The following is a 22,919-nucleotide window of genomic DNA, read 5'->3' on the forward strand; positions in this document are numbered from 1 at the left end:
GGAAAAAGCGGGGATAATGATACGTCCTGTGTTGGTTCTATCCATTCAATGGGCGAAGCATAGAGCAGCAGACCCTGGAGCGAGAGAAGTAGAAGGAAAAATCCGTCGTAGTAGTGTCGGGAAGAAAAGGTACCATTACATGCGGACCATTCAAAGGACGGGCGTTTAATTCGGGTTTATCGAGATGAGAGATTGCTAAGTTAGGTACGTAGAGGTAGGTGTATGTTATGCTGATGGGACTGGTACGTTCCAGGCTCTCCAGGCTCTCCATAATGTACCTATCGGATGTCCATTCGTAGTATACAATCGACAGGAGAAGGACCAAGATGAGAGATGAGATGTCGTCAGTTTAGAGAACTGATAGCTGCTCCCGATCAAGAAATGGAAAAGCGCCAATCTCTTCTCCCACGAGGCATCCAGATTGATCATGACGGCCCCGCGGGTAGGTAGTAAACGACTTTTCCTTTTTTATGCGGTTCGGCACGATCTTTTGCCTGCCCAAGACCGCCAAGGCCTTGTTAAGTTGTGCTAGGGTCCAAGCAAATCATCGTTCCACTTATTAAGCCACTCCATTATTCTTGAGAGGTTGGGGTTCAAAGCTCCTTGCACGCAGCGTGGCTTCGTAGGATTGATGAGAAATTGGAGAAGGCCGATCTGCGTTTTCTTACCCTTGCCATGCCCTGCTTGGCTTCACACTATCTTGTATGTCTCCCAGGTCGCGTAGTAACGAACGATCAGGACTACATAGTAGTAGGCTATGTAGCCTGCTGCGTACCAAGCCTAACGATGTAATACTCTGTTCATTGTGAAAGTCCCCGGTGGTAGATTGGGACTCGGACCGTAGTTAAAAACAATCCGAAAAAGGAAATCGCTAAATATTCTTCTAGCAACGCCATTCGCAAGAAATACGATCTACAGCGCGACCCCGGAACTACTATGTGATCGATGCGATCGGGGGCTTCAATCTTGGATGGAATGAATTTGTCCGTAGGAACTTTTGACTTATGAAGGATCAAAGTTTATCAACTCGAGTTAACCAATGTCTGTAAATCCAACAAATTTCTTTACGATTAGCTAGGTAGGTTAGTAGTTAGACGGATAGAAAAGATATGTAAAAGGCAATGTCAACGACTATGGTTTTCCTAGAAGGTATACCGCTCCAGGCTATTTAGCTGACAGCCATGAAGAGCCAGCAAATCTAGGGAATATACTTCGTTACCTATCCCGATGTTAGAAAAACAGTTATTAGGTAGACTTTTGGCGAAGAGGCTCTGGTTGTAAACTATCACATTCAATACTACTGCCTATAAGCGCTGTGGCAATTCGATAAATGTCACCCTTCTGCGCCACTAAGACGCATCGTGAATACCAATTGGTCGTGTCTTCACATCCGAATGATACTCTGACTCTGGTGCCTCGCCCGATAGTCGAAGAGCGTGAACCACGGCACCGGGAGAAGTCACCATGAAGGATCGCCCAGCATCCAAAGTCTGGAACGGCGCTGCTGCGGGAAGCGGGATTTACGGCAATATGGTCTAGCACCACCTTGGTGACATCAGAATATCGTCACCAGAATACCACGGCATGATTGTAATTACCCGCGCGGCCTTTTTCTTGCTCGATCAGAGACACAGGGAGCCCAATGTCTTAGCCGGTTGCATGCCTGGGGTCTTACGCCTAATGCAGTACTTTCCGTACGAGGTACCGAGTTTTCGGGATGGGGTTGCATCGAGTCGTCTTCCGAGAGTCATCGTTCACTCCTACTCCTACTCCCGCTCCCGCTCATGGCTGATGGCATTCCTACCCCCCTCCGGCATGCTGGCTGCCGTCGCAACCGTTCGCAGGCAGCCAATCTCCGCTCCGCTTGCCTTCCAGATTGCGGTTCTGTAGTGGCAACGCATACTACATTTTTCCTCATGATGGTAACATGAGAGGTAATAGAGAAAGCCTTGCGACCTGTTTCTGAATAGCATTGGTACGACCAGGCAAACAACACGATAGCGGTGCTGTTGGTGTCAGAGCACTATGTATAAGTTAGATAGGTGGTCATATGAGGAAACTGCGTCCTATCCGAGTCAGTGTCTCGCGTCATCACCTAAGGAATTGTGTAGGCCTTCTCTTAATTACTGGTAAAGGCGCGTTAGTAGTAGGTAAGAGATAAATTTATAGAGGGGTTCGAGTCGAGAAGGATCGTGGCGTGTTTCTCTAGTGTGAGGAACTAATCAATCTTAATATTGTCTTTCCCTTACCTACCAAGATCGCCAGACAAGCCGCATCTAGAAACTGCCACATGCTGTCTAGACGATTCTATTTTAACGTGCGAACCATGGCTAGTTCATGTTTGAAGATCCTCAGCATCTGATCGAAATTTATGGGTTACATGCGGATGATGTGCAACAGGGTGTGCGGCAAAGCCGCATCATCAACTCGAGACGCATGGAACATCTAAGGACCTTCGAATCATATTTTGTATTCCTCCGTTTTGTGTGAGTATATACGTCGGAGGAATCTTCATGTTTCGAATAACTAGGTAGTTAGGAGAACATTAAAGATAATTTAAAACTTGGAGATAACTTGGAGATAAACACTCATGTCGCTCACAAGAGATTCGAACTTAGCCTTGGACAGGATGTTTCTTGAGAGCAACAATAGGGTATTTTACATAGGACATCGAAGGCAAAAGGCAAGTTTTGACGAACCTGAAGAACTAGGTATACCTATCATAGAAGCCATCAATAAGATAAGTGTGTACGTATACATATCTTGGCGTATACATAGGTAAGTTCATGCTATAGGATACTGTCAGAGCCTCAGACCGATATCATTCGATTCTCTCCTTAGTCAGTCTGGCGTTTACGAAATCTCTCTTCTAATTGGCCAACAGTCGATTTCATCTTGTGACAGGCTGTGTGTAATTCACAACACGAGCCATCATATGGTACGTGCACCAGCTTTGACACAGGGCTGTCCCCTGTTCTCCTTCTACCCTATACAAATCTAAAACACCAGGAGTAAGAGATCAAACATCATCGCCTTTACTTCAAGCTTTCTAATTTCCCTCCTTTCTAAACTCATAGTAGGCTGAGCCCTGGTGGCATGGTATTTTTGTTCAGCTTTCATTTTCGTTTTTTGTTAATCCAGGCAGGCCGTTGCGTGTCTTTTCTCTTCGTATCCCATTCTTAATCCCCTTGCCCTGCCGCTTGGCTTCGCACGTTTCTCCCATTTCGGAGCCATCCGAGGAAAAAAACCGGTAGCGTTTTAGTTTAGTTTTCAACAAGCCCGGCGCTTAACTCCCTTCTATTCTCCAATAGTCCGTGCTATGCATCGTATTATTTTCACTTTACTCCTTTTTTCATAATTGCTACTTTCGCTTCGCTATCTTCTTTTCTCCTTTTTTCGGATTGCTGGTCAAGGTGTAAGTGCTGTCGCGCTACGCTCTAAGCCGATCTTTGAATATTATCATTCTTTCGCTATTTTTGCCACACACTCGTTCGTCGCTCACGACAGCCAAATTTTACTATACGAGACGCCGGTCGTCAATAACACCTCGAAAAAAAACTACTCGTATTGGGGGGGAATAGAAGGAGGAAGTACCTTTGCGTACTAGGAGACGGGAATACTAGCCGTGTATTTCCACAGCTAAATTTTTTAGGGACAACCGCTTCGCGATAAGTCAAGATGGTGAACAAGGTGCTTGCGACCTTCGTGACCATGGACGTATTGTTCGTGGCCATGGGGGCTATTATGTTGGGGTTTTCTGTCATCGTCCAGCAAACGTGCTTCGATACGCCGACGGAAGGAAACCAAGCAGCTCGAGACTTACTATACCAAAGGTTTCCTTTTACAGCCGGGATCGTCAACGCTGTCTTCATTTTTGTTACCTTCTTAGTTACACTTCCAGCGTTAGCAACGAATAGCAGGGGTTGGTTGAAGCTGGCTGTCTACATGATCGTGGTCGATGCCGTTTTCACTATGTCTATCGGCGTGGAGCTATGGGTCCTCACTTTGAAGATGAAGGAAGCATTCCTCGAGATCTGGCTTTCGCAACCACCTCAAGTGCAAGACCTTATGCAGACGGCTGTTAGTAACCATAGCTACATTTTCTCACTTGATAGGTTAGGCTAACTCTGTTCCTAGTTCACTTGCTGCGGCTTTAACAACAGTACTTCCCCTGCTTTCGTTACCGATGCGACTTGCCCCAGCCCCGCCGCTGCCGCCCTTTTGCGAGGATGCGCTGCCCCTTTAAACTCGTTCGGAAACACGTTCGTGGACAACATTTTCACAGCTATGTTTGGTATGGTCGGCATCGACGTCGTCCTAATTATGTCTATCGCCTGTTTATTGAAGGACCGGAAGGAGCGTGAACGGTACCGCGATATCGATGAGAAGAGTGGTGCCCGAGGCACTTTCTAAACTAGCTGGCTTGGTTAAGAAACTTGCAAAACCGTGCCGGGAAAGAAGAACTTCAAGTTCTCTTAATATGCCCCAAATTTTGGCAAAGCAGCTTGGGGCTCTCCAAGAACTGCTGGACGACTCATGTACGTCCTTATTGTGATTTAGAACAATTGTTAATACGGCCTATTATACCTGCGTTCCATCCATGCTTTCAGCGTTTTCTATATACTCGGGTTTATGTTTTACGATAGGACTATTATAGTCAATTCTCTAGCCATGGAACTAATATATATCCCTTTAACTTTACCTTCAGTTTAGATTAACCTACTGCAATATACGCAATTTGTAGCACTGCTGTGAGGCTCGGATAAAATAAGCGACTTGAACAAGTCCATGGTTGTCTAAGGCTAATAACTCATCTTAGCCAAACTATTATTTCAAGTATGGTGATTCTGTCAAGCACGGCATATGGAAAACCAGATTTATTTTCTCTACACTATTATGCGAGAAATAACGATTAAATATGGCAACGTTCTAAAACCCTTCACAGTCCCCATGACGAGATTTCCAAGCATTCCATAGGTAGATTTGCAGCCAGCCATTGCATGGTGTATATTGAATTGTTCCCTGGTGTGGTTGTAGCACATGAGGATATATTTTGATCTTGACAACGGGTGTCATGTCGGGCGAGATGTCCGTAAGGAAACTAACTTGGACTCGTGTAAGCTTTGACCTCTAGTGCTAATAGCGCACGCCAAAGCACCTTTCGGTATGCTTAAGAAGGGCCGGGAGATGGTATACGATGGAGGTAAGATATGTGATGTTGTGAAGGTCTGTTAGAAGATTATCGACCCAGTACCGTCCAGCATCCTCGTGGAACGTCTACTCGTAATTGCGATATAGCAATCTAGTTTGTCCACACGGGCTAAGACGCACTAACCGGATAATGAAGGAATAGGACTGGTACTAGGCTTGCGCTGCCATACTTCCCCAGATAAGAGAACACCCGTAAAAACTAGAAAGGCCACACCGAGCCCTTTCTCTTTACCCTCCACGCGACAGCAATCACTAGGACACGGCAACGTCTCCAAGAGATAGTACTCAAAAGTATCAATCAAAAGGGGGCCGGCGAGGCGGTGGACTACATCGCGGTAAGCGAGTCGGCGGGGAAAGTCGATCAACAACAGTTCTTCTACCGAGAACCCGAGACGGGTTCGACCGGGAAGGCTAGCGGACGGAAATTCGCACACGCAGACTCCAGCTTTCGTCACGATGGATCGTATCGTCATCGGCAGCAGCGCACACACAACTTCGAGAAGCTCTGTCCGTCTCGATTGGAGGAGCCGTGTGCAACCGGGATTTGCTCATCTAGCGCGGATAGGTGACGGAGAAGGTAGTCGGTATGTAGATGTTCGAAGACATAGCCATGCGAGTGAGCGAGTCGAAGATATCAAGAGCAATGCTTCCATTACTCGACCGGTATGCTCTCATCGTCACGTCAAACAATGGCATAGGCGAGGCCAGCGAGCGAGCGACCTACCTCGAGACAATAAATTGTCGATCGAGGGGCGCATCAACTGCAGCTGTAAGTGTGAACCAGTAACCGCGGTCGGCGGGATGCGAGTTTGCTCGTCTGCATGAAAATAGGAGGGTTATCTGCAACTCAGTTTCATCCTGTCAGGGTGGTAGTCCGCACCCTGAGGAGAGGCAGCGACTTGCCCGACCTCCCCGCGGAGATGGGGGGTGAAGCTACCTGCGTGGCAAAGCATGGATAAGAGGAAAAAGAGAAAATTCTACAGCATTGGGGGGAGGGGCCCCGTCATATATATTTTTCTGGGTAGTATATTGTGGCGTATTCTATGTTAGACTAAGGGTGGCATGGAACAGGATCAAGCCTGTTATTGACTCTATCTTATAAATTTAGCAAATCTAGTTATACTAAGGGCCTGGATATTATTGGAAGTATGGAATTCACATAGTTACATAGTAGTTACATAGTTCCGCTTTGTTTCCTGGGCACATAATACGATGACGACGCTGGGGCTAGGAGGCGCCAACACGAGGGAGTATTCCCGCTTATTGGTCACGGGTTGGAAAAGATCCAGGCAAGGGTTCCAGGCGCATCTTACCAAAAGTACGTCATCCCGTGTGTCAAACCATTCCCTTCTAAGAAATCAAACAGGTTTTTGGCTTTGGGCATTAGGCACTTGTTATACGCAGATATACGTCAAGCCCCATCGACGATATTAGCCCCGCTTCCGTGGCGCTCTTTGTTTCCTCTTTAGGAAGGATATCAGAGGCAAGCCACATATCTATGACAGCATCATTTTTGCCCACCGTTTGTCTGTCGAATCCTTGAGGCTTAATTTTAAGTCTTGCCGGACCATTTACACCGGCGCGGCTGTGATTCGCAGCATAGGCAAATTAGACGAAGAATGGCCCCCTTTCTGAAGTTTAGATCACGATGACGGCGAGCGGGGCTATCCTTTAGGTACATAATGTCGTTGTGACGTCTACTTCTTTATACAAATCAACCCACGAGGACCAGATCTGTCAAAGATGGGTTTTCCATGCACGTAATTATTATTGGAGATCTACAAAGCTGGATAGAAATCACATATGCCTCTAGTTACCGTGCCGTGACCCGATATATGCCCCTGTAATGTTATGGCGATTAGCCATCTTTAATATGCTGTTGATATGAACGCAGGCTTTAAGGGATGATCTCATTGGGGCTTACTTGCAACTCTATGACCTAACATTGCTGTATTCTCCTCGAGAAGTTCGATGCCCAGGCTTTCCTTGGCAACGGCATGATGCTCTGCCCATACATATAATGTGACCTAGTTCGTATATAAGTCGTCACTCCCTCTTTTACAGCTGCAACTAAGTTCACAACTTGTGATCCAGAACATTTCCAATACCCAGAAAAACAGCAAGCGCAAACTCTACGCTTTACTATCCACACACTACAACAGTCTTAAACCAATATAACCTACCTACCCAAAACTACACTCGACCTATCAAATCAACCTAAACCGTCAACATGGGTGCCGTAGTATCTTGCGTAAGTTCTACCTTGCCACAACTATACCACTCTATCCACAACTATAGATAGACTAACAAGTGCCACGACAGGTTCAATCCATCTTCCGCACCATCGGAAACGTCATCATGGCCATCGTGTCAGGCATCGGTAGCATCCTCGTAGCCATCATCAACGGAATCGTGTCCTTCTTCGGCATTCTCGTCAGCTTCCTGACCTGCGGCTACTGCGGCGGCCACCGGCACAAGACAGGCGGCGGTATGTCTACCGGTACGCGGCGCAGCGGCTGGGGCCGACGTAGCCATGCCACCACCACGAGCCGCATCTAGAGGAGGTGGTGATTCGCTGAAGGAGGGAGAGCGAGAGCGTGGAAAATTGAATTCGAGTAATTCGTTTCGTTTCATATGGGCTAGTTGGGCGGTGATGATGAGTGGAGCGTTGGTTAACGAGAATCGGGGCTTTCCAGAGTTATCACGATCAAATGAGCATTACGATACCCTATTTTCTACTTTCTTGAGTACTGTACTTAGTCTCCTGATGTTTTTGTTTTATACGGAGACGGGGTGATGGAATTGTCACAACATCCTCATAAATAAAATTGCCATTCAAGTCACTGCATTACACTACATAGCACTTAAAAATCTTTATTGTAATGTACTAGATGAAATATTAAGGACTTGTTTATTTGTGGTCTCAATCATCTATATCGATTAGATTCCGGTTAAAGAACCCGTATACCTGCCTTGCGGCTTCTTTTCCGATTAGCGGGTTAAGTTCAGTCTCAGTCATATTGGCTACTTCACGAACATTCTCTACTTCTAGGGTCAGGTTCTTCAAGTTCTTCGGGTTGACGCCTGGCACCACTCCTAGCATCTCGTGTGGCTCGAGATTGAACACTTGATCCTCTGCTTTCATGTCTTTATCTAAACCTGCTCGGACAGCTGCTACGGGGTCTGGTTCTTCCTGTTGCGTTTTCAAGCCCTCAAAGATCTCGGCGGTTTGATATGGACTACTACTCCAAATAATTCTCAGTTTTGGGAACGCGAGAGTGAGAAGCACGATTTTGGACTGAAGATCCGACGGTACCTCATTAGGGTTAACCGACTTTAGGTTGCCCGACAAATCTGCGAATGGCTCAAGCGTGAACGATTTGTTCTGGTCGAACTCGATTAATAGCATAGGGTTTTTGTAGTGCTGAAACATTGCCTCGGCTTGGCTGTAGAGTCGTCCGTCTTTGAACGAGCTGATTAAATCGCTAATAGACTTACGTTCGACACATATAGTTGGCGAGAGAATATAGTCGCCGACTGTGAGCATGCAGGGTACGATTACCATGCTACGCCCGTGAAGAAGGGACGGGAGCGATGAGCGGAACTCTCGGACATCAACAACAACCCTTGGAGGTTCCGCTGTGGCTGCCAACCGACCCCCACCGGCTATTCGAGTATTGACTGTCCTTAAGAACGCCTCCTGCGGATCTTCGACACCCTGCGAATCAACAGTCATAACGACAGACATGCTGGCGCGTTCTTTGATAAGTCTAGTGAACGAGTCTTTCTCTCGTCGGACCGTAGCAAGATATCGTTGCTCTTCGACCGACTGGCCGTAAAACATAAAATACACTCTAACGTTCCTATCGTTATGTGATGACCGATAAACTTCGATCCGGCGTATGAATGCGGCGTCTGGTTCGTACATGATTATGTATCGAGGCTTGACTTCTTCGAGAATATGTTCATCCTGATCGCCGTCATATGCGTGCACTACGACAAGATCCTGCATCTCGTAAAGCTCAAAGTAATCATCCATATCCTCTAGCGGATCAGCTACGATATCTGCTTTTTGGTTTGCTTCTTCCCCTGTAATCCGAATCTCGTCCATGAGGTCAGCAACTTCGTTGGGCTTCTCGAAGTACTGGGCTACACTCCCGTTTGCTGTCCTACCGGGTGCTGTTCCCACACTGCCACCGCCGCGTACTCGGCGTCTCTTGTTCGCTGGTGCCCTTCCTTTGTAGGCACCCTGGGCTATCCGTGGATCGACAGCTCCCTCAAGAGCCCTTTGGTTTTCAGTAAATAAGGCATTACTAACTTGCGCGAATTCCCTCTTCCAATTTAAATAGCTTCGAAGTCTTCTCCGCATCATGAACGCAGCAGAAGCTTTATGCTCCGCCTTATTCTGATTTGTGTCATGCTCGGTCTTCGGCTCAACGTGCATCATTTGAAGATAATCCCGGAGTTGGCGGGTCGTCGCTTCATCGGAACACATAATAAGGATGGTTCCATTAGAGTCATCTCTCATTGGGGGTTCAAAGTACAGGTCTCTGTCAATCTCCTCTAGAATTTCTGCGAGTAGAGCCCACTTCGGTTGCTCCTCCAGTACTGGGCGGAGAGAGTCGATGGACGATTTCGCATTAGCTTTCGCATTGCTAGCATATACTCTCCGCTTGGCGGTTTCGAAGATGGTATGTGCAGCATCAAGGAATAACCACGGAGACTGGGTTTGCCTTGTAGATCCGGGCTGAGGGGAATGAGCAGCATGGATAGTATCCAGATGTTGTAGGAAAGACACACAATCAAGAGCTAGGACCGAGTGCAGTAGACCGCGAAGTACTGTTAGATCGCTAACAATCTGCTTCGTTTTCCAGCTGACTCTGTGCCAGTTCGGATCCAATTGCCGCCTAACCATAACGTCGAAATTCTTTAGCAACGCGCTGTCAAGATTCCAATCGTCCATCTCTAATCCCGAATTACCCTTCTTTAGCTCGTGGATACTGACCTCGACGCACTCCATGATCGCCGTTTGGATGTCCCGCATAGCGTCTGTCATAGGTATTTCAAGTTCAATAACCTCTGCTTTCTTCTTGCCCTCGAGGGAATCCGCAACTGTCATGTGGAATCGAGGCCATAGCGATGTCTTCCGAAGGAATAAATTCCTCATCATCGTGGCTAGTGGTGAAAAGCCGACGGTGAAGGGATCCGGGTTATCGGAGAATGCTTTTAGAAAACCATCCTTATTCTTTTGACGGTATACGCGGAGAATGAAAGCCTCGAGGGAGGTAGCTATCACTTTATCAGCATGTAAGACAATCAGGCCAGTGATGATGCCTGGGTCGAGGAGACTCGTCAATAGGTCGACAACTAGGATTCGGGAGGTAATGCTATAGATGCCGCCTTTCGCGTACATCTTCTCCCTGGCTGCGACGCTGGTGAAGTCGGTATTTACTACGGTTAGACCTCTAGCCTTAGGAGCCATGCTGATAGCAGCAGACTCGGCGAGAGCCTCCCCGATCCAGGCATTTTCCCTCTCTTCGGCGCCTACGACTATTATCAGATTATTTCCGGCGGCGTCGTAGCTGTGTAGCAAATTGGTAACGAGGCGCATAAGGCCGAGGCCTTTGGCAATAACGACGAGTTCATCTTCGGCGCGGAGCTCTTGGAAGAGGTGCTGTTGGTATTCCTAGTTGAAATAAAATTAAGCAAACCACTAATTATAACATAACAATAAAGACTAGAAAATCATACAAGAGGCAGTGAAAGCTTCACCGGTTGAGGAGCATTATTCGCAGACATGCGGGGCACGTCTTAGATGGAAGGGGAGAAGCGCGACGGATTGGATTCAAGGGACCTCGTGCATATTCGCATACGACATCATTCTATTACGAGAGTCGATGTCGTACATGTATAATGTGATAATGTGAGGTAAGTGGTACGTAAGTGTTTGCGTCTATGGTAGAAGTCTAGTAAGCATCATAGAATTTGGAGCTAGATATTTGGGATTCTTCATTTATGTAATATGTACATAGGTATCAATTAGGCACCTAATGTATGTACCTACCTCTTAAGACAGGCCACCTGCAGTCGCGCTTTAGCAAATCCGGGGTTGCGAATCACCTGCCGCCGCTGTGACGCCGGGTCACGGGCAATTGCGGGCCATTAAGTTCTATGTAAAAGGCTACCTAACCTAAAGTACGTCATCTCGATCGAAAGACGGTTACACCACCAAGAGCTTAGGAATGCCTAAGTCGTCTATAAGTACCTAAGGAGGTAGGTATGTAAGAGGTATAAAAGCGATTCTAGATCCAAAAGAAGGCTCTACACTTTTTAGATTCTTATTTACTACTACCTACATACAACGATTTACAATATAACTACTTGATACCAAACCAACCAAAGAGTACTAAAGTTGTCGACATAACCCAAAATGCCTGACACATTCCAAGTATAACTTATACCATCTCATAACAATAAGTGTCATTTTGACTAACTGAATAATATGAACAGACCGGCAAGATTGACAACGACTCTCAGTCAAACTCTACTAGCAAGGCAGCCCAGTCTCAAAGCGCAAAGCTTTTTGCAGCCCACAAGGCGAATCCGGGTCCTGTCGTTCCTCAAAGCATGCCAGAGCAAGAGGGGACTAAGGAGGAAAGGCAAGCAAAGGCCAAAGAGTTGAACAAATAGACTTGGCAGTGAATACACGTAAACTCTGCGGCTATAGCTCGGAGTGATCCTTCGGTGAGATGTAATGATATCAAACTGGAAGAGGGTTCTTGGATATTGAGACCATTCGAAGGAATACGCCGTATGTACATACGGATCCGTAATGATGAGCATGATAACAAGGAATAAAGATTGTAGTATTTGTCAGTTAGTCTTGGCTACTATTCAAGATTTGTTAATCAATCTTCTTTTCGAGATATATAGCTGCCTGATTGATGGCTTATGAACTACCCTATTTAATCGTCCTCAGTTACGTGCATATAAATAAAATGGCTGCATCCGTGTACATAGACTAGGTAGCATGGCTCTTCGGTATCATTATCCATCCGACACCGACCTTCGAGTTCGATTGACCGCTTTATCCGAAGTGAATGAAATTGAGATGAGCAACTCGAATGTTTTGGCGGGGCATTTCCGAGAGGTGGCGCATCTAAGAGACATTATCGAACTGCGGCGGTGCCTGAATGTGGCTGTTTTATTTTTCGACTACATTCGAGAACCTCTATTGGTCAAGGTTTCTCAAATATTAGTCAGACAACGCTTGATGATGTCGGGCGGGTTTCGTGCAGATACATCTATCCTTGGTCACTTTCATGTACATTGTCACGAAACACTATTCCGAAATTACTACAACAATAAGAGGACAATGTCACTTACGAAATAAATGAATTAAACTACCTTAGGTACTTTTTCTCTTCCCATCCTCTATTCCTCCACTCCTCCACTTGACCACCAAGTCCGTACATACAAATTACAACCAATATTTCCTCTTTTCCAAGCTAGATCAGCTGCATCTGCCTTTGAAATTTGGTTGCCTCCCAATCGCCTCTCCGATTTCCAACGTAGCCAACCAACTGCTTCTTAGCACTCCGAACCTGCGTAACCGCCTACCGACCGCATCTTGACGCCAACTTCCGGTGCAATCCTACGGGTAGCCGCGCACGCTTCATGTTACGCATCCAACAAGGCGCAGATACTCAGCCTTGAAACATACACTGCATTCTATTCCAATTACATACATATATCAATTCAAATGATTGCTTAGTGGTATTTACTAGGTAATTCTACAGTAGCTTGGGGAAGGTTGGAGATAGTCACCGACTTCCCATGATCTCCCCCTCCTCTCCCCTATCCCCCTTACATCACACGACCTCGTTACAACTGTCACCATGCCGTCCATCCTCAGCGAGGAGGATAAGGAGACCGTTCGGCGGGTAGTACCAAAACATACCAACAAGATCCACGCCGTAGCTGTCGCGAGGTTGTACGTCGCATACCCGAATACTTCAAAATGGACCTACACCGGCCTACAGGGCGCTATCGTCCTCTCCAACGACTTGGTAGGACATACGTACTGGTTAAAGCTGGTTGACGTATCTGTGAGTCCTTGTTCGGTCTTAAGCCATGTACTTCTTAATTTCTAACGATTTGTAGCCCGCCAGTCGGGGTGTAATATGGGATCAGGAAATATTTGAGAACTGGTCTTACAACCAGGACCGAACTTTCTTCCATACCTTCGAACTCGAAGACTGCTTAGCAGGTTTATCTTTCGTCGACGAGAAGGAAGCCAAACAATTTAAAAAGAAGATGGACGATAGGGAGAAGAACGCCTCGAAGGCTACAAGGAATACTCCTTTCGGTGGAGCAACGCAACCGGCGGCCAAGACTGGGTTCTTCGGGAGCTTTTTTGGGGGACATAAGCACGCCTCAGCACCTACACCGCCCGAGTCACCTCGAAGTAGCGTCCCACCTTCTCACTCCCATGGCAGAGTCTCTTCAGGAAGCGTTAATGGTTTCCACAAGCCAGCCTCCAAATTTGCCAAGCTGGAGGCATATGATCCTAACTGGCGAGATAATTTTGGAAATTTCCTATCGGAGCAGGGCCTCACAGACGAGTTCATTAGGGAAAACCAAGACTTTATTGTTGAGTTCTTGAAGGAACAGGGTACTGGAATATCCGAAAATGGGACATCACGTACACCGGCACCACCACCGCCTCCTCCCCCGCCAGCCAGTAACTCGGCTTCTAACGGGTATAATGCATACGGCCACGGTCGCCTACCCCCTCCGCCTCCGCCTCCACCTGCCGGAGGGGGTCGCCCAGAACATATAACATCGTCGGGCTCGCGTCGTGGTGCTCCCCCACCCCCTCCCGCGCCTCGTAGGTCCGGGAAGATAGAGCTTGTGCATAGAGAGCCGACACCACCAGAAGAACCAGTACCACCTCGGCCACGGTTCAATGCCCCTCCTCCGTTACCAGATGCTGGTAAGTATGCTCATACCGAGAGCGCACCTCGAGCTCCACCCGGACCAGCACCTCCCCCAAGACCGCCGAAGACCCCGATAGAAGACAACGAAGAGATGTCTGCGGGACACAAATTTAGCGTACCCCCTGCTTTTACTGGCCAGAAGCAAAATCACGCGCCTCCACCACCGGCCAGAGGTCCGGTGCCTCCACCGCCAAGGGAGCAACCTCAGTCTGCACCACCGCCGCTCCCTCCAAGTCTTCCACCAAAAGTGCCTGGTCCGAGTGCAGCGGCGCCGCCACCGGCACCACCTCCACCCCCTGCTATGTCTCGACCAACTCCCGCGCCTCCTCCGCGGAGCATACCCCAGCCGCCAGTTCTACCGCCGAGCGCACCGGCTCCACCCCCTTTACCTCAGTCATTGGCACCGCCGCCACCTCCACCACTTCCTGGCTCTGGCTCTGGCCCTGGCGCACCTCCTCCGCCACCGCCGCCTCCTCTTCCTGGAGTCGCAGGAATTCCGCCGCCGCCACCACCTCCACCACCTGGAGCTGGAATACCAGCAGCACCGCCGCTACCGCCTCCCAATCGCGACTCGGGCTATTCGTCTGGAGTTCCACCTGGAGTCCCAGCTGCAGCCGTCGCCGGGGATACTGGGCGCTCTGCAATGCTTGAAAGCATCCAAAAGGCCGGTGGAATTGGAGCGCTCAAAAAGGTGGATAGGACTCAAATCAGAGATAGGAGCGCGGCTACCGTTGGGGGAGGGGCAGATACGGGACCGCACGGTAGTGGACTGCCACCCGCAGGTATTGCCCCCGGAGGACCCGGAGGCGGAATGGCCGATGCTTTGGCTGCGGCATTACAGAAGCGGAAGGAAAGAGTTCGTGATAGCGGTAAGTTCATATATATCTCCATCCAGACTAATGCTTCGAGACTAACAGCTGTGAAGACGATGAGAAGAGTAATGATGAGTGGTAGAGCCATATTCACAAGATTCATCCAGGGGAAATCAGAAGCTATCCAATTATCATGGGATAGGCTAGCTTATGGGTATGTAGCCCTAAAGCGATCGGAAGAGAATGGAAGTGGGAATGTCTACTGGGTCGCAGTCAGTGAGGCAACCCAGAAGATGAAGATTTCATAAGTAGCGGAGCCTCACCGGTTGCTTATCAAATAGGTTGCGAGAGAACTAGACGGACCTGGCTAGGTAACTAGCCGTCCCTCTATTTCAAGAAAAGAGCAAGGCCTTGAAAACTATTTATATGCAAACAAATATGTACTACTAAAACCAAGCATGCAAGGCGGGAAGGAGGGTGGTGTTCTGTTCACCATAGCGGAACCGACTACTACACCCAAGTGAGGGCGGAGTAAATAAGGTAGCGGTAAATCGCTTAGCGGATTGGGGGAGCAAAACTCATAGGGACCTAGGGCCTGTTGTCGACGTCCAAAGAGCCTGCACGCAGAATGAGGATATAGAATAAGGGCACGAGTACGTCGGACAGGCCCAGGTAGTTGGGGTTGATTGTTTATCAACTATTGACCTGGAGCTCTGAGCTTGGTATAGTTTTGGAATAGAAAGAGTTAGAGAATTGGTAGCCTCAGTTAACTACAAATCATACAAAAAAGTATCAGATCAAATAACTGCATCATGTCACCAATAAGTGTCCAAGCGTATAGCATCTTGAGAGAAGAAGCATCTGTATTGAAAGCTGGCAGCAAACTGACTTCGTATTGGAAGTAATGTCTCGCGACGCAGGTTCATTATGATTATGCTATGGTCCTCCAACCACCCTCTCCGTCATCATCAATGCTAGGATCAGCGAGAAATAGACTGCAAAAATAAAAAATCGTCGTCGTATCTAAGCTGCCAAACAGCAAAAGGCCATGACGTCTCTCCCACCATGTACCCTGCCGCTTGCTTGCCATCAAAGCTGCACCACCCGACTGTCGTGGAACCCAGACCACATGGTAGTAAGTACGATCCGGGTTTGAGAGAGAAGACAGGCTTTCCCTCTGGTCTTGAAGTTGCTATGAGGTAGGTTGTAGGGCGTAGCGGAACCAGAAGACCAGGTGAGTGATACATCCCCATCCAAGCAGGAAGGGAGAACTAGATGTCGTCGATGTCGACCTCCTTGCCGCCAGCACCTGCTTCATCGGATTCGGAATCGCGGTCCTCGTCGAATTCGAAACCGCACTCGCCCTCGTCGTTGGGGCCGTAGGTATCCGTCTCGTTGATCTTGGCGCTCTCGGGTAGTTCGCCATAGGCCTTGAGGGAACGGGCCTCGTCGGCCGAGTACTTGAGGATGACGTCGCCTTTCTCGTCCTGGTAGTCTCGTAGGGAGAGCAGGATGATGTCGCCGTTGTTGATCCAGACCTTCTTGCGCAGTTTGCCACGGATATGTGCTAGTCGCTTTGCGCCGTCAAAGCACTGCGCCTCGAGACGACCGTTGCCAAGCATCTTGACTACCTGGGCGTATTCTGTTTTGCATTTGTTAGAATCTACTATTTTCCTTTTCTTTTATCACTGGCTTTGGTATTGTGGCAGATAGGAATATAAGCCGTGATGGGGGTTCAGATATGTGACGTACCTTGTCCTTCCTCTTTGAAGGTTAACTCGCGCTTCTCGTTGTCGTTCTCGTTCTTTCCACGACGACGATTCTTACCTCCCTATTGAAGACATGTCAGTTTAATCGAATATTTGATATTGCCATGCGCGACAATATAATGAGGGGTATAAATGTTAGAAGTGTGATCAGCTTGTAAAATGGCTTGATTTGCCGCTTCTCTTTGATAAGCACAGCAGACACGAAATCCCATAAATTCCCCTAAGCCATGCCTAGTTGAACCCCGGTTTTAGGGTAATTGTTGTCTCTGGACGGGATCGAGTTCACGAGCTGACCACACACAAAGGGAAAAAAGGATAGAAACTCAAGACTTGTGGCGGGGTCGACATTGGAATATTACACGCACCTTTCCCTTATTCTTAGGCATGTTGGCGGAAAATTAGATGATTTTCTGGTATATGTAGGGTAAAATAGTATCTGATTTTTTATGTTTCGGTATCGAAGATGGAAGTCGAGAAACTATCTAAGACTTCGAGGATTGTTGATCTATGTCAGATGTTTTCAAGGGCAGGAAATGCGTTGGTGACGAGGGGCATTTAAATAACAAACAGAAACGAGCAGACAGCGAGTAATAGTGGGGGCAGCTTTCGTAAGTTATTTCTTTCAAAACTCTATTGGGTAGAAGTTATAGTTAGTGGACCAGTAGGCTGACAGGTACATAACAAATTTAACACGACATATTATATTCGAAATACATATCAAAGAAAGGTCATGGAAAATAAGAAAAAAACATAAACCGATTCTTTAACTTTTAGTCTTATTAAAGATACCTGTTTTATCTTTGTTATAGTTATTTTACCATTTCTTTTTGGTTTTATAATTGTTGGTTTTATTTAAAAAGGTTAAGTGCTAGGTTAAGAGGTTAGTGGGCCAGTAATACATGTGGATAACAAGGTTTTATTGGCTAGGTACTTAGCAGCTCAAGTCATGAGTGGATGTATCTACCTATGCAAGTGAGACACAAGGCTGAAAATCATACTGAATCATAAAATTTATCGAAAACGCCACCTTATTCTTACACACCTGTCACCTGTAACCTGTAATCAACATCATACGGTTCCCATGAAGCTATGAGCCGTTTGACAACTCATCAGTTGGACAGGGGACGGCCTAGGTAAATCATGACAAGCTTGCATCTTGCCCGACCCCTAGGAAAACCACGGCTTCCACATTATGAACAATATGTTTCTCTCCAAAGATGGATAAGCAATGAGAGAGCTCCTACGGATGAACGCCGCCCAAAACGCCCACAATCAAGCACCTTTTCGAATAGCTCAGGAAGATCTACATTTGAAGGGGAAATCCAACCTGGTGATCATGTCATTACTTTCTGCAAAAAGTACCAAGTCTCGTTCCCTTCAGTCCTACGACGCGCTCCTGGAGTAAAATTGACGCCGAATCCGTTCGGGTTAGGTGTCATGATTTCTGAGAAGCATTGCTTCAACAAGCAATCGTTGAGATATCTGGATAAATATGAACAACCTTTTACCAAATCGGTTTTGGAAATGTACATTGCCCAGAAAAAGCAGCCTCTGTGGTATTCGGTCTATTCTGTTCCTACAACCTCGCCTCTTCCGTGCAGAGTAGGAGCAAGAAGAATACGACATGCGTTTCGTGATGCATTGGCTGCTCACGGATATGACCTGGAGGGCAGAAAAATTACGACGGACAATTCTATCATTGCGGATTTGCATGGGACAGTAAACATCGTCTGCGCGGATCCAAAGGCTGCTTGCAATCTGAAATTCCCAGAACTCTTAAAGCAAGCGAACAAAATTGTGTCTGGCATTGAGCCTATGCTTGCACGAGACAAAGATGGCAAACGCATGCATGTAATGCAAAACTATCGACAACCTAAGCAGCAGCACTCAAAATCGCTGTGGAAGTCGATGGATAATATGAAGGCTAAAACACAATCCCGCAGTCGTGCCAAATAATAAATGATGCCTACTCTAAACACTCATAAATATATAAAGACATATTACGAGGAACATATCAATATATCTCGATACATAAAATGGATGTTATGCCTTAAGAAATAAAAATCACTGTCACATGTTTCAATATTCACATATGATGTAAATAGCAGATATTCGCGGGGCATCTTTCCCATATGCGATAACACGTAAGGGGCCAAGTACCTAGGTACCTAAGATTGGAATTTCCTGACACGCCGAGTTGGAAATAAGGTACAAGCTCAGGTACAAACTCGGGCACCTTTTCTAGGTACATAATTTTAGGTGCATTAGGTACGTACACTGCATAACGAATCCATCATATGTTAATCTGTACCAACATTTGAAGTTCTATCCACACTAACTACAAATTCAAACTACAACTTTTATCGTCGACCTCACATTCCCACTTGATTTCGAGCCTCAAAAGCGTCTTTATTGACAATGCTCGTTTCTCTTACCGTCGGCAAGGTTGATGCCGGCGTAACTGTTCTATTAACCCCTGATAAACGTTTGGTAGGTATAATTATCTATTCCGTCCTTACTGTCGCAATTTACGATTTCATAACTCTTCAAGTTTAGAAACCCTTCTTGCCCTAATACCTATCCAATTAGCCTATCCACTTTAATAGCAGATCTAATGGAGATATCTAGATTGAATTCCCCTCAATTCTGTTGCCCCCAAATATCATTTCGGGCTCCATAGTCGACATCACCGTCTCTCGCAACAACGAATCTGAAGCTAAAGCAGAGGCCCAGTTCTCAGCTCTTCAAGATCGCATATTCTCCTGCTTTGGCGCATCCGAGCCTAGCACGCCCGTCCTCCGCTGCCGCAATGCCACCCAGACCTCTGTAGTCCTCGAGTGGGACCCTATCGAGCTCGCCACTGCCGACCTCATCTCCCTCTCCCTTTATCGCAATGGCCAGAAAGCTGGGAACATCCCTCGGCCCCTGCACATGCACAGCACCAAGATCAGCGGACTTGCTGTCGACACCGAATATTCCTTCCATCTGGTTCTGCGCACTACCGCCGGCATAAACGCGAGCAAGCAGGTCGTTGTCCGCACCCACAAAATGACCGACCTAAGCGGCATCACTATTACTACGGGTATCCTGCCACCCCACACGCGCGAGGAACTCACTAAAGCTGTCGAGCGCATCGGCGCTAAGATCGTCGATGGCGTGCGCATTGACACTACGCATTTTGTCACCACCGAAGGACGCGGCGTACCATGGGAGAAAGCTGTCGAGATGAATATTCCCGTTGTACGACCAGAATGGGTCGATGCCTGCGAAAAGAATGGTCGCATCCTGGGCGTCACCAAGTTTTATCTAGATGCCCCGAGACCTGCTCCTGTTGGGGGCGGGGAGGAGACGCAGAGATCAGCGTCGTCCCCCGCACCGACACAACAGAGCCAGAAGGACCTTCCACCACCGCCAGCCCAGCCTGGCAGTAATAAAGAAACAGAAGCCAAGCAGGACGAGGAGAAGAGTGAAAGCAGCGATGGGGAAGACGATGAGGATAAGACAGGAGATGAAGAGAAGGAAAAAGCCACAGAAGAGCAGAAAGTAAGACTTGAGGATAAAGATACCCAGAAGGTCGCCCTACGACCTGGAGGCCAATCGCAAGCCACCAAAAAGAATAGCGAGGAGAAAGAGAGCGGGGACAGCTCAGACGAAAAGGGGCCCGCGCCATCTCCTGGAGACGAGGCGTCTTTCCAAAATGTAGAGCTGTAGGCGCGGTTGAGACTTGAAATATAGCATGGAGTTCTCAGGGGTTTCCCAACAATACCCGGCCAGGTCATGAAAATGGTAGTTGTCAGCTCAAACTATTAATATACCTGTATAGTAAGAAGAATGATTTCTTTTACATCCCGAGATCATACTTGTTCTCGTAGTTCTAATAATCGACGAATGCTTTTGAAAGGCGCGTTGTTCATACAAGTAACAGAAGATGTAAAAATAGTGTGTAGATTAACCAAACATCCTCGGTTTAAATAATCAAATCAAGTTCAGGGCAGAATCTCATCGCCCCGATGATCCCAACAACGACCCCTATCCTCCCTGATCTTCCTCGTCCGCACCACCTCCAACATCCGTTCAACAGCGTACTCAGGGGTAAAAAGCTGCTCCGCCAGCACACGGTCCCAGTACTCCCGGCTCAAGTCCGTCCGCACCGTTCCCGGGTGATACGCTATAGCGCCCGCGGCATCCGCGCACCGCACCCGCAGGTGGTTGTCGAACGTCTTGGTCAGGCTGTTCACCGCCGCCTTGGATGCGCGGTACGTGTACCACCCGCCTAGCCTGTTATCTGTTGTCGAGCCCACGCGCGCCGAGGCCGTGAGCCATGTCGCGTGCCCGGGCCCAGCGCAAATGCTGGGGAATAGGGGCTCGGGGCACACCGCGACGCTTCTCCGCGGGAGGAAGGCCCCGAACCATTTCATCAGGAGGAGCGGGCCGAGGGTGTTGGTTTGGAACGTGTGCAGCGCGTGGGCGTGGTCGATGTCTTGCGGGCTTTTTTCGGGGTATAGGATCCCCGGCAGCGCGAACGCGAGACGGAGGTGGTGCGTTTCTGGCGGGAAGAGTCTGGCGGCGGAGGCGGAGGCGGAGCGTAGTGTGGGCTCGTCTGTTACGTCTACTTGGGCTATATGTAGTCTTTCGGCCGCCGAGGCGGATGCTTTATTTTTATCTCCTGTAAATTCGGGGGGCGGCGACGCATATAGATTATCTAGGATAGACGTCCGCACGCCCGATAGATCAGCCCGGGCCGTTGCAAATACGGGAGCGGTTGTTGTCCGGAGTAGGTGCCGCGTTAGGGCGTGGCCGATCCCGCGGCTTGCCGGGGAGACGAGAATCCATGGTTTGGACATCTGGTTCTTCTGCTATTATACCTTTTGACTACCTACCTAGGTAATTATGATGTATTTACAAGTTGGTCATAAAAGTTGGTTTTCATAAAGACCTCCTAGGAAGTTAATATGCATTACTGGTGATTCATCACTACCGTCACAATGTAAGATTGATCTGTCAAGCGCTAGGCTCGTAAAGTATCTCAAAACATGTAAAAAGAAACCCGTAAATTTGACTCGCGCTGTCCGAGGACTATTTCGATTCTATCATCATATCCCTATTGTCTAAGTGTTGGGTATATTTAGACAATACATCAATCACCACGTTAATACCTACCATTGGCACACATTTAGCCATGTCAACCATGACCTGGATTGAACATATTCCGCTGGTGTTATCTATATCGGGATTATGCCACTCCCTTTTGACCAATTGGTTGAATACATTTTGCTCGTATGGGGTGGTTCGGTGAATAACTTACCAGACTGCTTACCAGACTGCTTACCAGATTCGACCTCGAGTCGGACCTGAAGGACAAGCATTTGCATGTCTGGCACGCCGGTCGCTATACGGGGCCGAAACCAGACGATGACGAGTTCAAGGATGGAAGTTGGGTTTTCGGCGAAGATCCGCAGTTGCTGACCTGGGAAGATGTCACCGAGGGTCGAGATGTAGCCGGCCTACATAAGAGCGAAGAACTCAGCCCCTTATGAAACTGGGGAGGGCAGACTCCGAAATGCTAAGACATATGTAATTAACGGCCATTATGCGGAGAACAACATAAGAAGAGACAGGGATAGCGATGTTCTCTATCCCTGCGAAGATCTCGGGGGGCTTTCGAATCAAACCTAAAATTGATGCTCTCTCAGTTTGACATAACAATGACTCGTTCAACTATGAACAGCCGAAGAGATCAGTCTAACGAGAGGGGGGGTGGAAATCGTTGGTTGAATGACTACAACGTAGATATTTATTTAAATGTTCTAACCCTCAGATGGAACTGAATATCAGGTAGTATTCGAAGCCGCTAGTCACTCTGGTGTACGGACATAGCAACTAATATTTCTCGGGAGTGGCTTTGGATAATTTGCACATGTCTAACATGGATTACAGGTTTGAGTAGGTAGGTACTTTCCGAATTCATCACCGACTCTAATTCAAAGAATATCAGTTGAAAAAAAAAAAAAAAAAAAAAAAAAAAAAAAAAAAAAAAAAAAGGGAACGGTTGGCAAAAGTACATGTTACTGGCATTCAGAACCAATAACCAATATTATGAAACAATTTAAAAAAAAAAAGGAGAAACC

At 47.6% G+C, this 22,919-nt stretch overlaps 10 protein-coding genes across 10 annotated transcripts; 7 read left to right on the plus strand and 3 right to left on the minus strand.

The window, feature by feature from the left end:
- Positions 1-3,678: 3,678 nt before the first annotated feature.
- On the plus strand, positions 3,679-4,413 carry F4813DRAFT_392426 (uncharacterized protein; the record flags this gene model as incomplete). The annotated part of the gene is made up of 2 exons (XM_049247281.1): positions 3,679-4,080; positions 4,138-4,413. The coding sequence occupies 2 exons, from the start codon at positions 3,679-3,681 to the stop codon at positions 4,411-4,413; spliced, it is 678 nt and encodes a 225-aa protein (XP_049096638.1).
- A 3,028-nt stretch (positions 4,414-7,441) lies between these two features.
- On the plus strand, positions 7,442-7,770 carry F4813DRAFT_392427 (uncharacterized protein; the record flags this gene model as incomplete). The annotated part of the gene is made up of 2 exons (XM_049247282.1): positions 7,442-7,462; positions 7,534-7,770. The coding sequence occupies 2 exons, from the start codon at positions 7,442-7,444 to the stop codon at positions 7,768-7,770; spliced, it is 258 nt and encodes an 85-aa protein (XP_049096639.1).
- A 310-nt stretch (positions 7,771-8,080) lies between these two features.
- On the minus strand, positions 8,081-11,233 carry F4813DRAFT_199898 (DNA repair protein). Its single transcript, XM_049239538.1, has 2 exons — positions 10,963-11,233; positions 8,081-10,897 (listed from the first exon to the last, which is right to left on the minus strand). Exons 1-2 carry the CDS (start codon positions 11,008-11,010, stop codon positions 8,135-8,137), a joined length of 2,811 nt encoding a protein of 936 aa, XP_049096640.1. The 5' UTR covers positions 11,011-11,233; the 3' UTR covers positions 8,081-8,134.
- A 408-nt stretch (positions 11,234-11,641) lies between these two features.
- F4813DRAFT_392429 (uncharacterized protein) lies at positions 11,642-11,901 on the plus strand (the record flags this gene model as incomplete). Its single annotated transcript, XM_049247283.1, has 2 exons — positions 11,642-11,659; positions 11,722-11,901. 2 exons carry the CDS (start codon positions 11,642-11,644, stop codon positions 11,899-11,901), a joined length of 198 nt encoding a protein of 65 aa, XP_049096641.1.
- Positions 11,902-12,857: 956 nt separating this feature from the next.
- Positions 12,858-15,847, plus strand: F4813DRAFT_200230 (uncharacterized protein). The gene is made up of 4 exons (XM_049239539.1): positions 12,858-13,319; positions 13,375-14,270; positions 14,568-15,079; positions 15,136-15,847. Exons 1-4 carry the CDS (start codon positions 13,110-13,112, stop codon positions 15,162-15,164), a joined length of 1,647 nt encoding a protein of 548 aa, XP_049096642.1. The 5' UTR covers positions 12,858-13,109; the 3' UTR covers positions 15,165-15,847.
- On the minus strand, positions 15,837-17,355 carry F4813DRAFT_369852 (uncharacterized protein). Its single transcript, XM_049244468.1, has 3 exons — positions 17,157-17,355; positions 16,775-16,853; positions 15,837-16,664 (listed from the first exon to the last, which is right to left on the minus strand). Exons 1-3 carry the CDS (start codon positions 17,175-17,177, stop codon positions 16,294-16,296), a joined length of 471 nt encoding a protein of 156 aa, XP_049096643.1. The 5' UTR covers positions 17,178-17,355; the 3' UTR covers positions 15,837-16,293.
- A 408-nt stretch (positions 17,356-17,763) lies between these two features.
- Positions 17,764-18,865, plus strand: F4813DRAFT_369854 (uncharacterized protein). The gene has a single exon (XM_049244469.1). The coding sequence runs from the start codon at positions 17,932-17,934 to the stop codon at positions 18,745-18,747; it is 816 nt and encodes a 271-aa protein (XP_049096644.1). The 5' UTR covers positions 17,764-17,931; the 3' UTR covers positions 18,748-18,865.
- Positions 18,866-19,209: 344 nt separating this feature from the next.
- On the plus strand, positions 19,210-20,502 carry F4813DRAFT_392433 (uncharacterized protein; the record flags this gene model as incomplete). The annotated part of the gene is made up of 2 exons (XM_049247284.1): positions 19,210-19,281; positions 19,420-20,502. The coding sequence occupies 2 exons, from the start codon at positions 19,210-19,212 to the stop codon at positions 20,500-20,502; spliced, it is 1,155 nt and encodes a 384-aa protein (XP_049096645.1).
- Positions 20,503-20,639: 137 nt separating this feature from the next.
- On the minus strand, positions 20,640-21,684 carry F4813DRAFT_200342 (NAD(P)-binding protein). Its single transcript, XM_049239540.1, has one exon. The coding sequence runs from the start codon at positions 21,633-21,635 to the stop codon at positions 20,778-20,780; it is 858 nt and encodes a 285-aa protein (XP_049096646.1). The 5' UTR covers positions 21,636-21,684; the 3' UTR covers positions 20,640-20,777.
- Positions 21,685-21,970: 286 nt separating this feature from the next.
- Positions 21,971-22,328, plus strand: F4813DRAFT_392435 (uncharacterized protein; the record flags this gene model as incomplete). The annotated part of the gene is made up of 2 exons (XM_049247285.1): positions 21,971-22,068; positions 22,124-22,328. The coding sequence occupies 2 exons, from the start codon at positions 21,971-21,973 to the stop codon at positions 22,326-22,328; spliced, it is 303 nt and encodes a 100-aa protein (XP_049096647.1).
- Between the last annotated feature and the right edge of the window lie 591 nt (positions 22,329-22,919).

Source organism: Daldinia decipiens, assembly GCF_022478715.1.
Source record: "Daldinia decipiens strain CBS 113046 unplaced genomic scaffold F4813scaffold_35, whole genome shotgun sequence".
Lineage (NCBI taxonomy): Eukaryota > Fungi > Ascomycota > Sordariomycetes > Xylariales > Hypoxylaceae > Daldinia > Daldinia decipiens.

Coding starts and splice junctions, on each gene's coding strand:
- F4813DRAFT_199898 (XM_049239538.1), bottom strand. CDS start 11,010: ATGTCTGCGAATAATGCTCCTCAACCGGTGAAGCTTTCACTGCCTCTT. Junction 10,898..10,962: donor TGAAGCTTTCACTGCCTCTT/GTATGATTTTCT, acceptor TATTTCAACTAG/GAATACCAACAGCACCTCTT.
- F4813DRAFT_200230 (XM_049239539.1), top strand. CDS start 13,110: ATGCCGTCCATCCTCAGCGAGGAGGATAAGGAGACCGTTCGGCGGGTA. Junction 13,320..13,374: donor TAAAGCTGGTTGACGTATCT/GTGAGTCCTTGT, acceptor AACGATTTGTAG/CCCGCCAGTCGGGGTGTAAT. Junction 15,080..15,135: donor GGAAAGAGTTCGTGATAGCG/GTAAGTTCATAT, acceptor ACAGCTGTGAAG/ACGATGAGAAGAGTAATGAT.
- F4813DRAFT_369852 (XM_049244468.1), bottom strand. CDS start 17,177: ATGCCTAAGAATAAGGGAAAG. Junction 16,854..17,156: donor TGCCTAAGAATAAGGGAAAG/GTGCGTGTAATA, acceptor TGTCTTCAATAG/GGAGGTAAGAATCGTCGTCG. Junction 16,665..16,774: donor CTTCAAAGAGGAAGGACAAG/GTACGTCACATA, acceptor AATGCAAAACAG/AATACGCCCAGGTAGTCAAG.
- F4813DRAFT_369854 (XM_049244469.1), top strand. CDS start 17,932: ATGACAAGCTTGCATCTTGCCCGACCCCTAGGAAAACCACGGCTTCCA.
- F4813DRAFT_200342 (XM_049239540.1), bottom strand. CDS start 21,635: ATGTCCAAACCATGGATTCTCGTCTCCCCGGCAAGCCGCGGGATCGGC.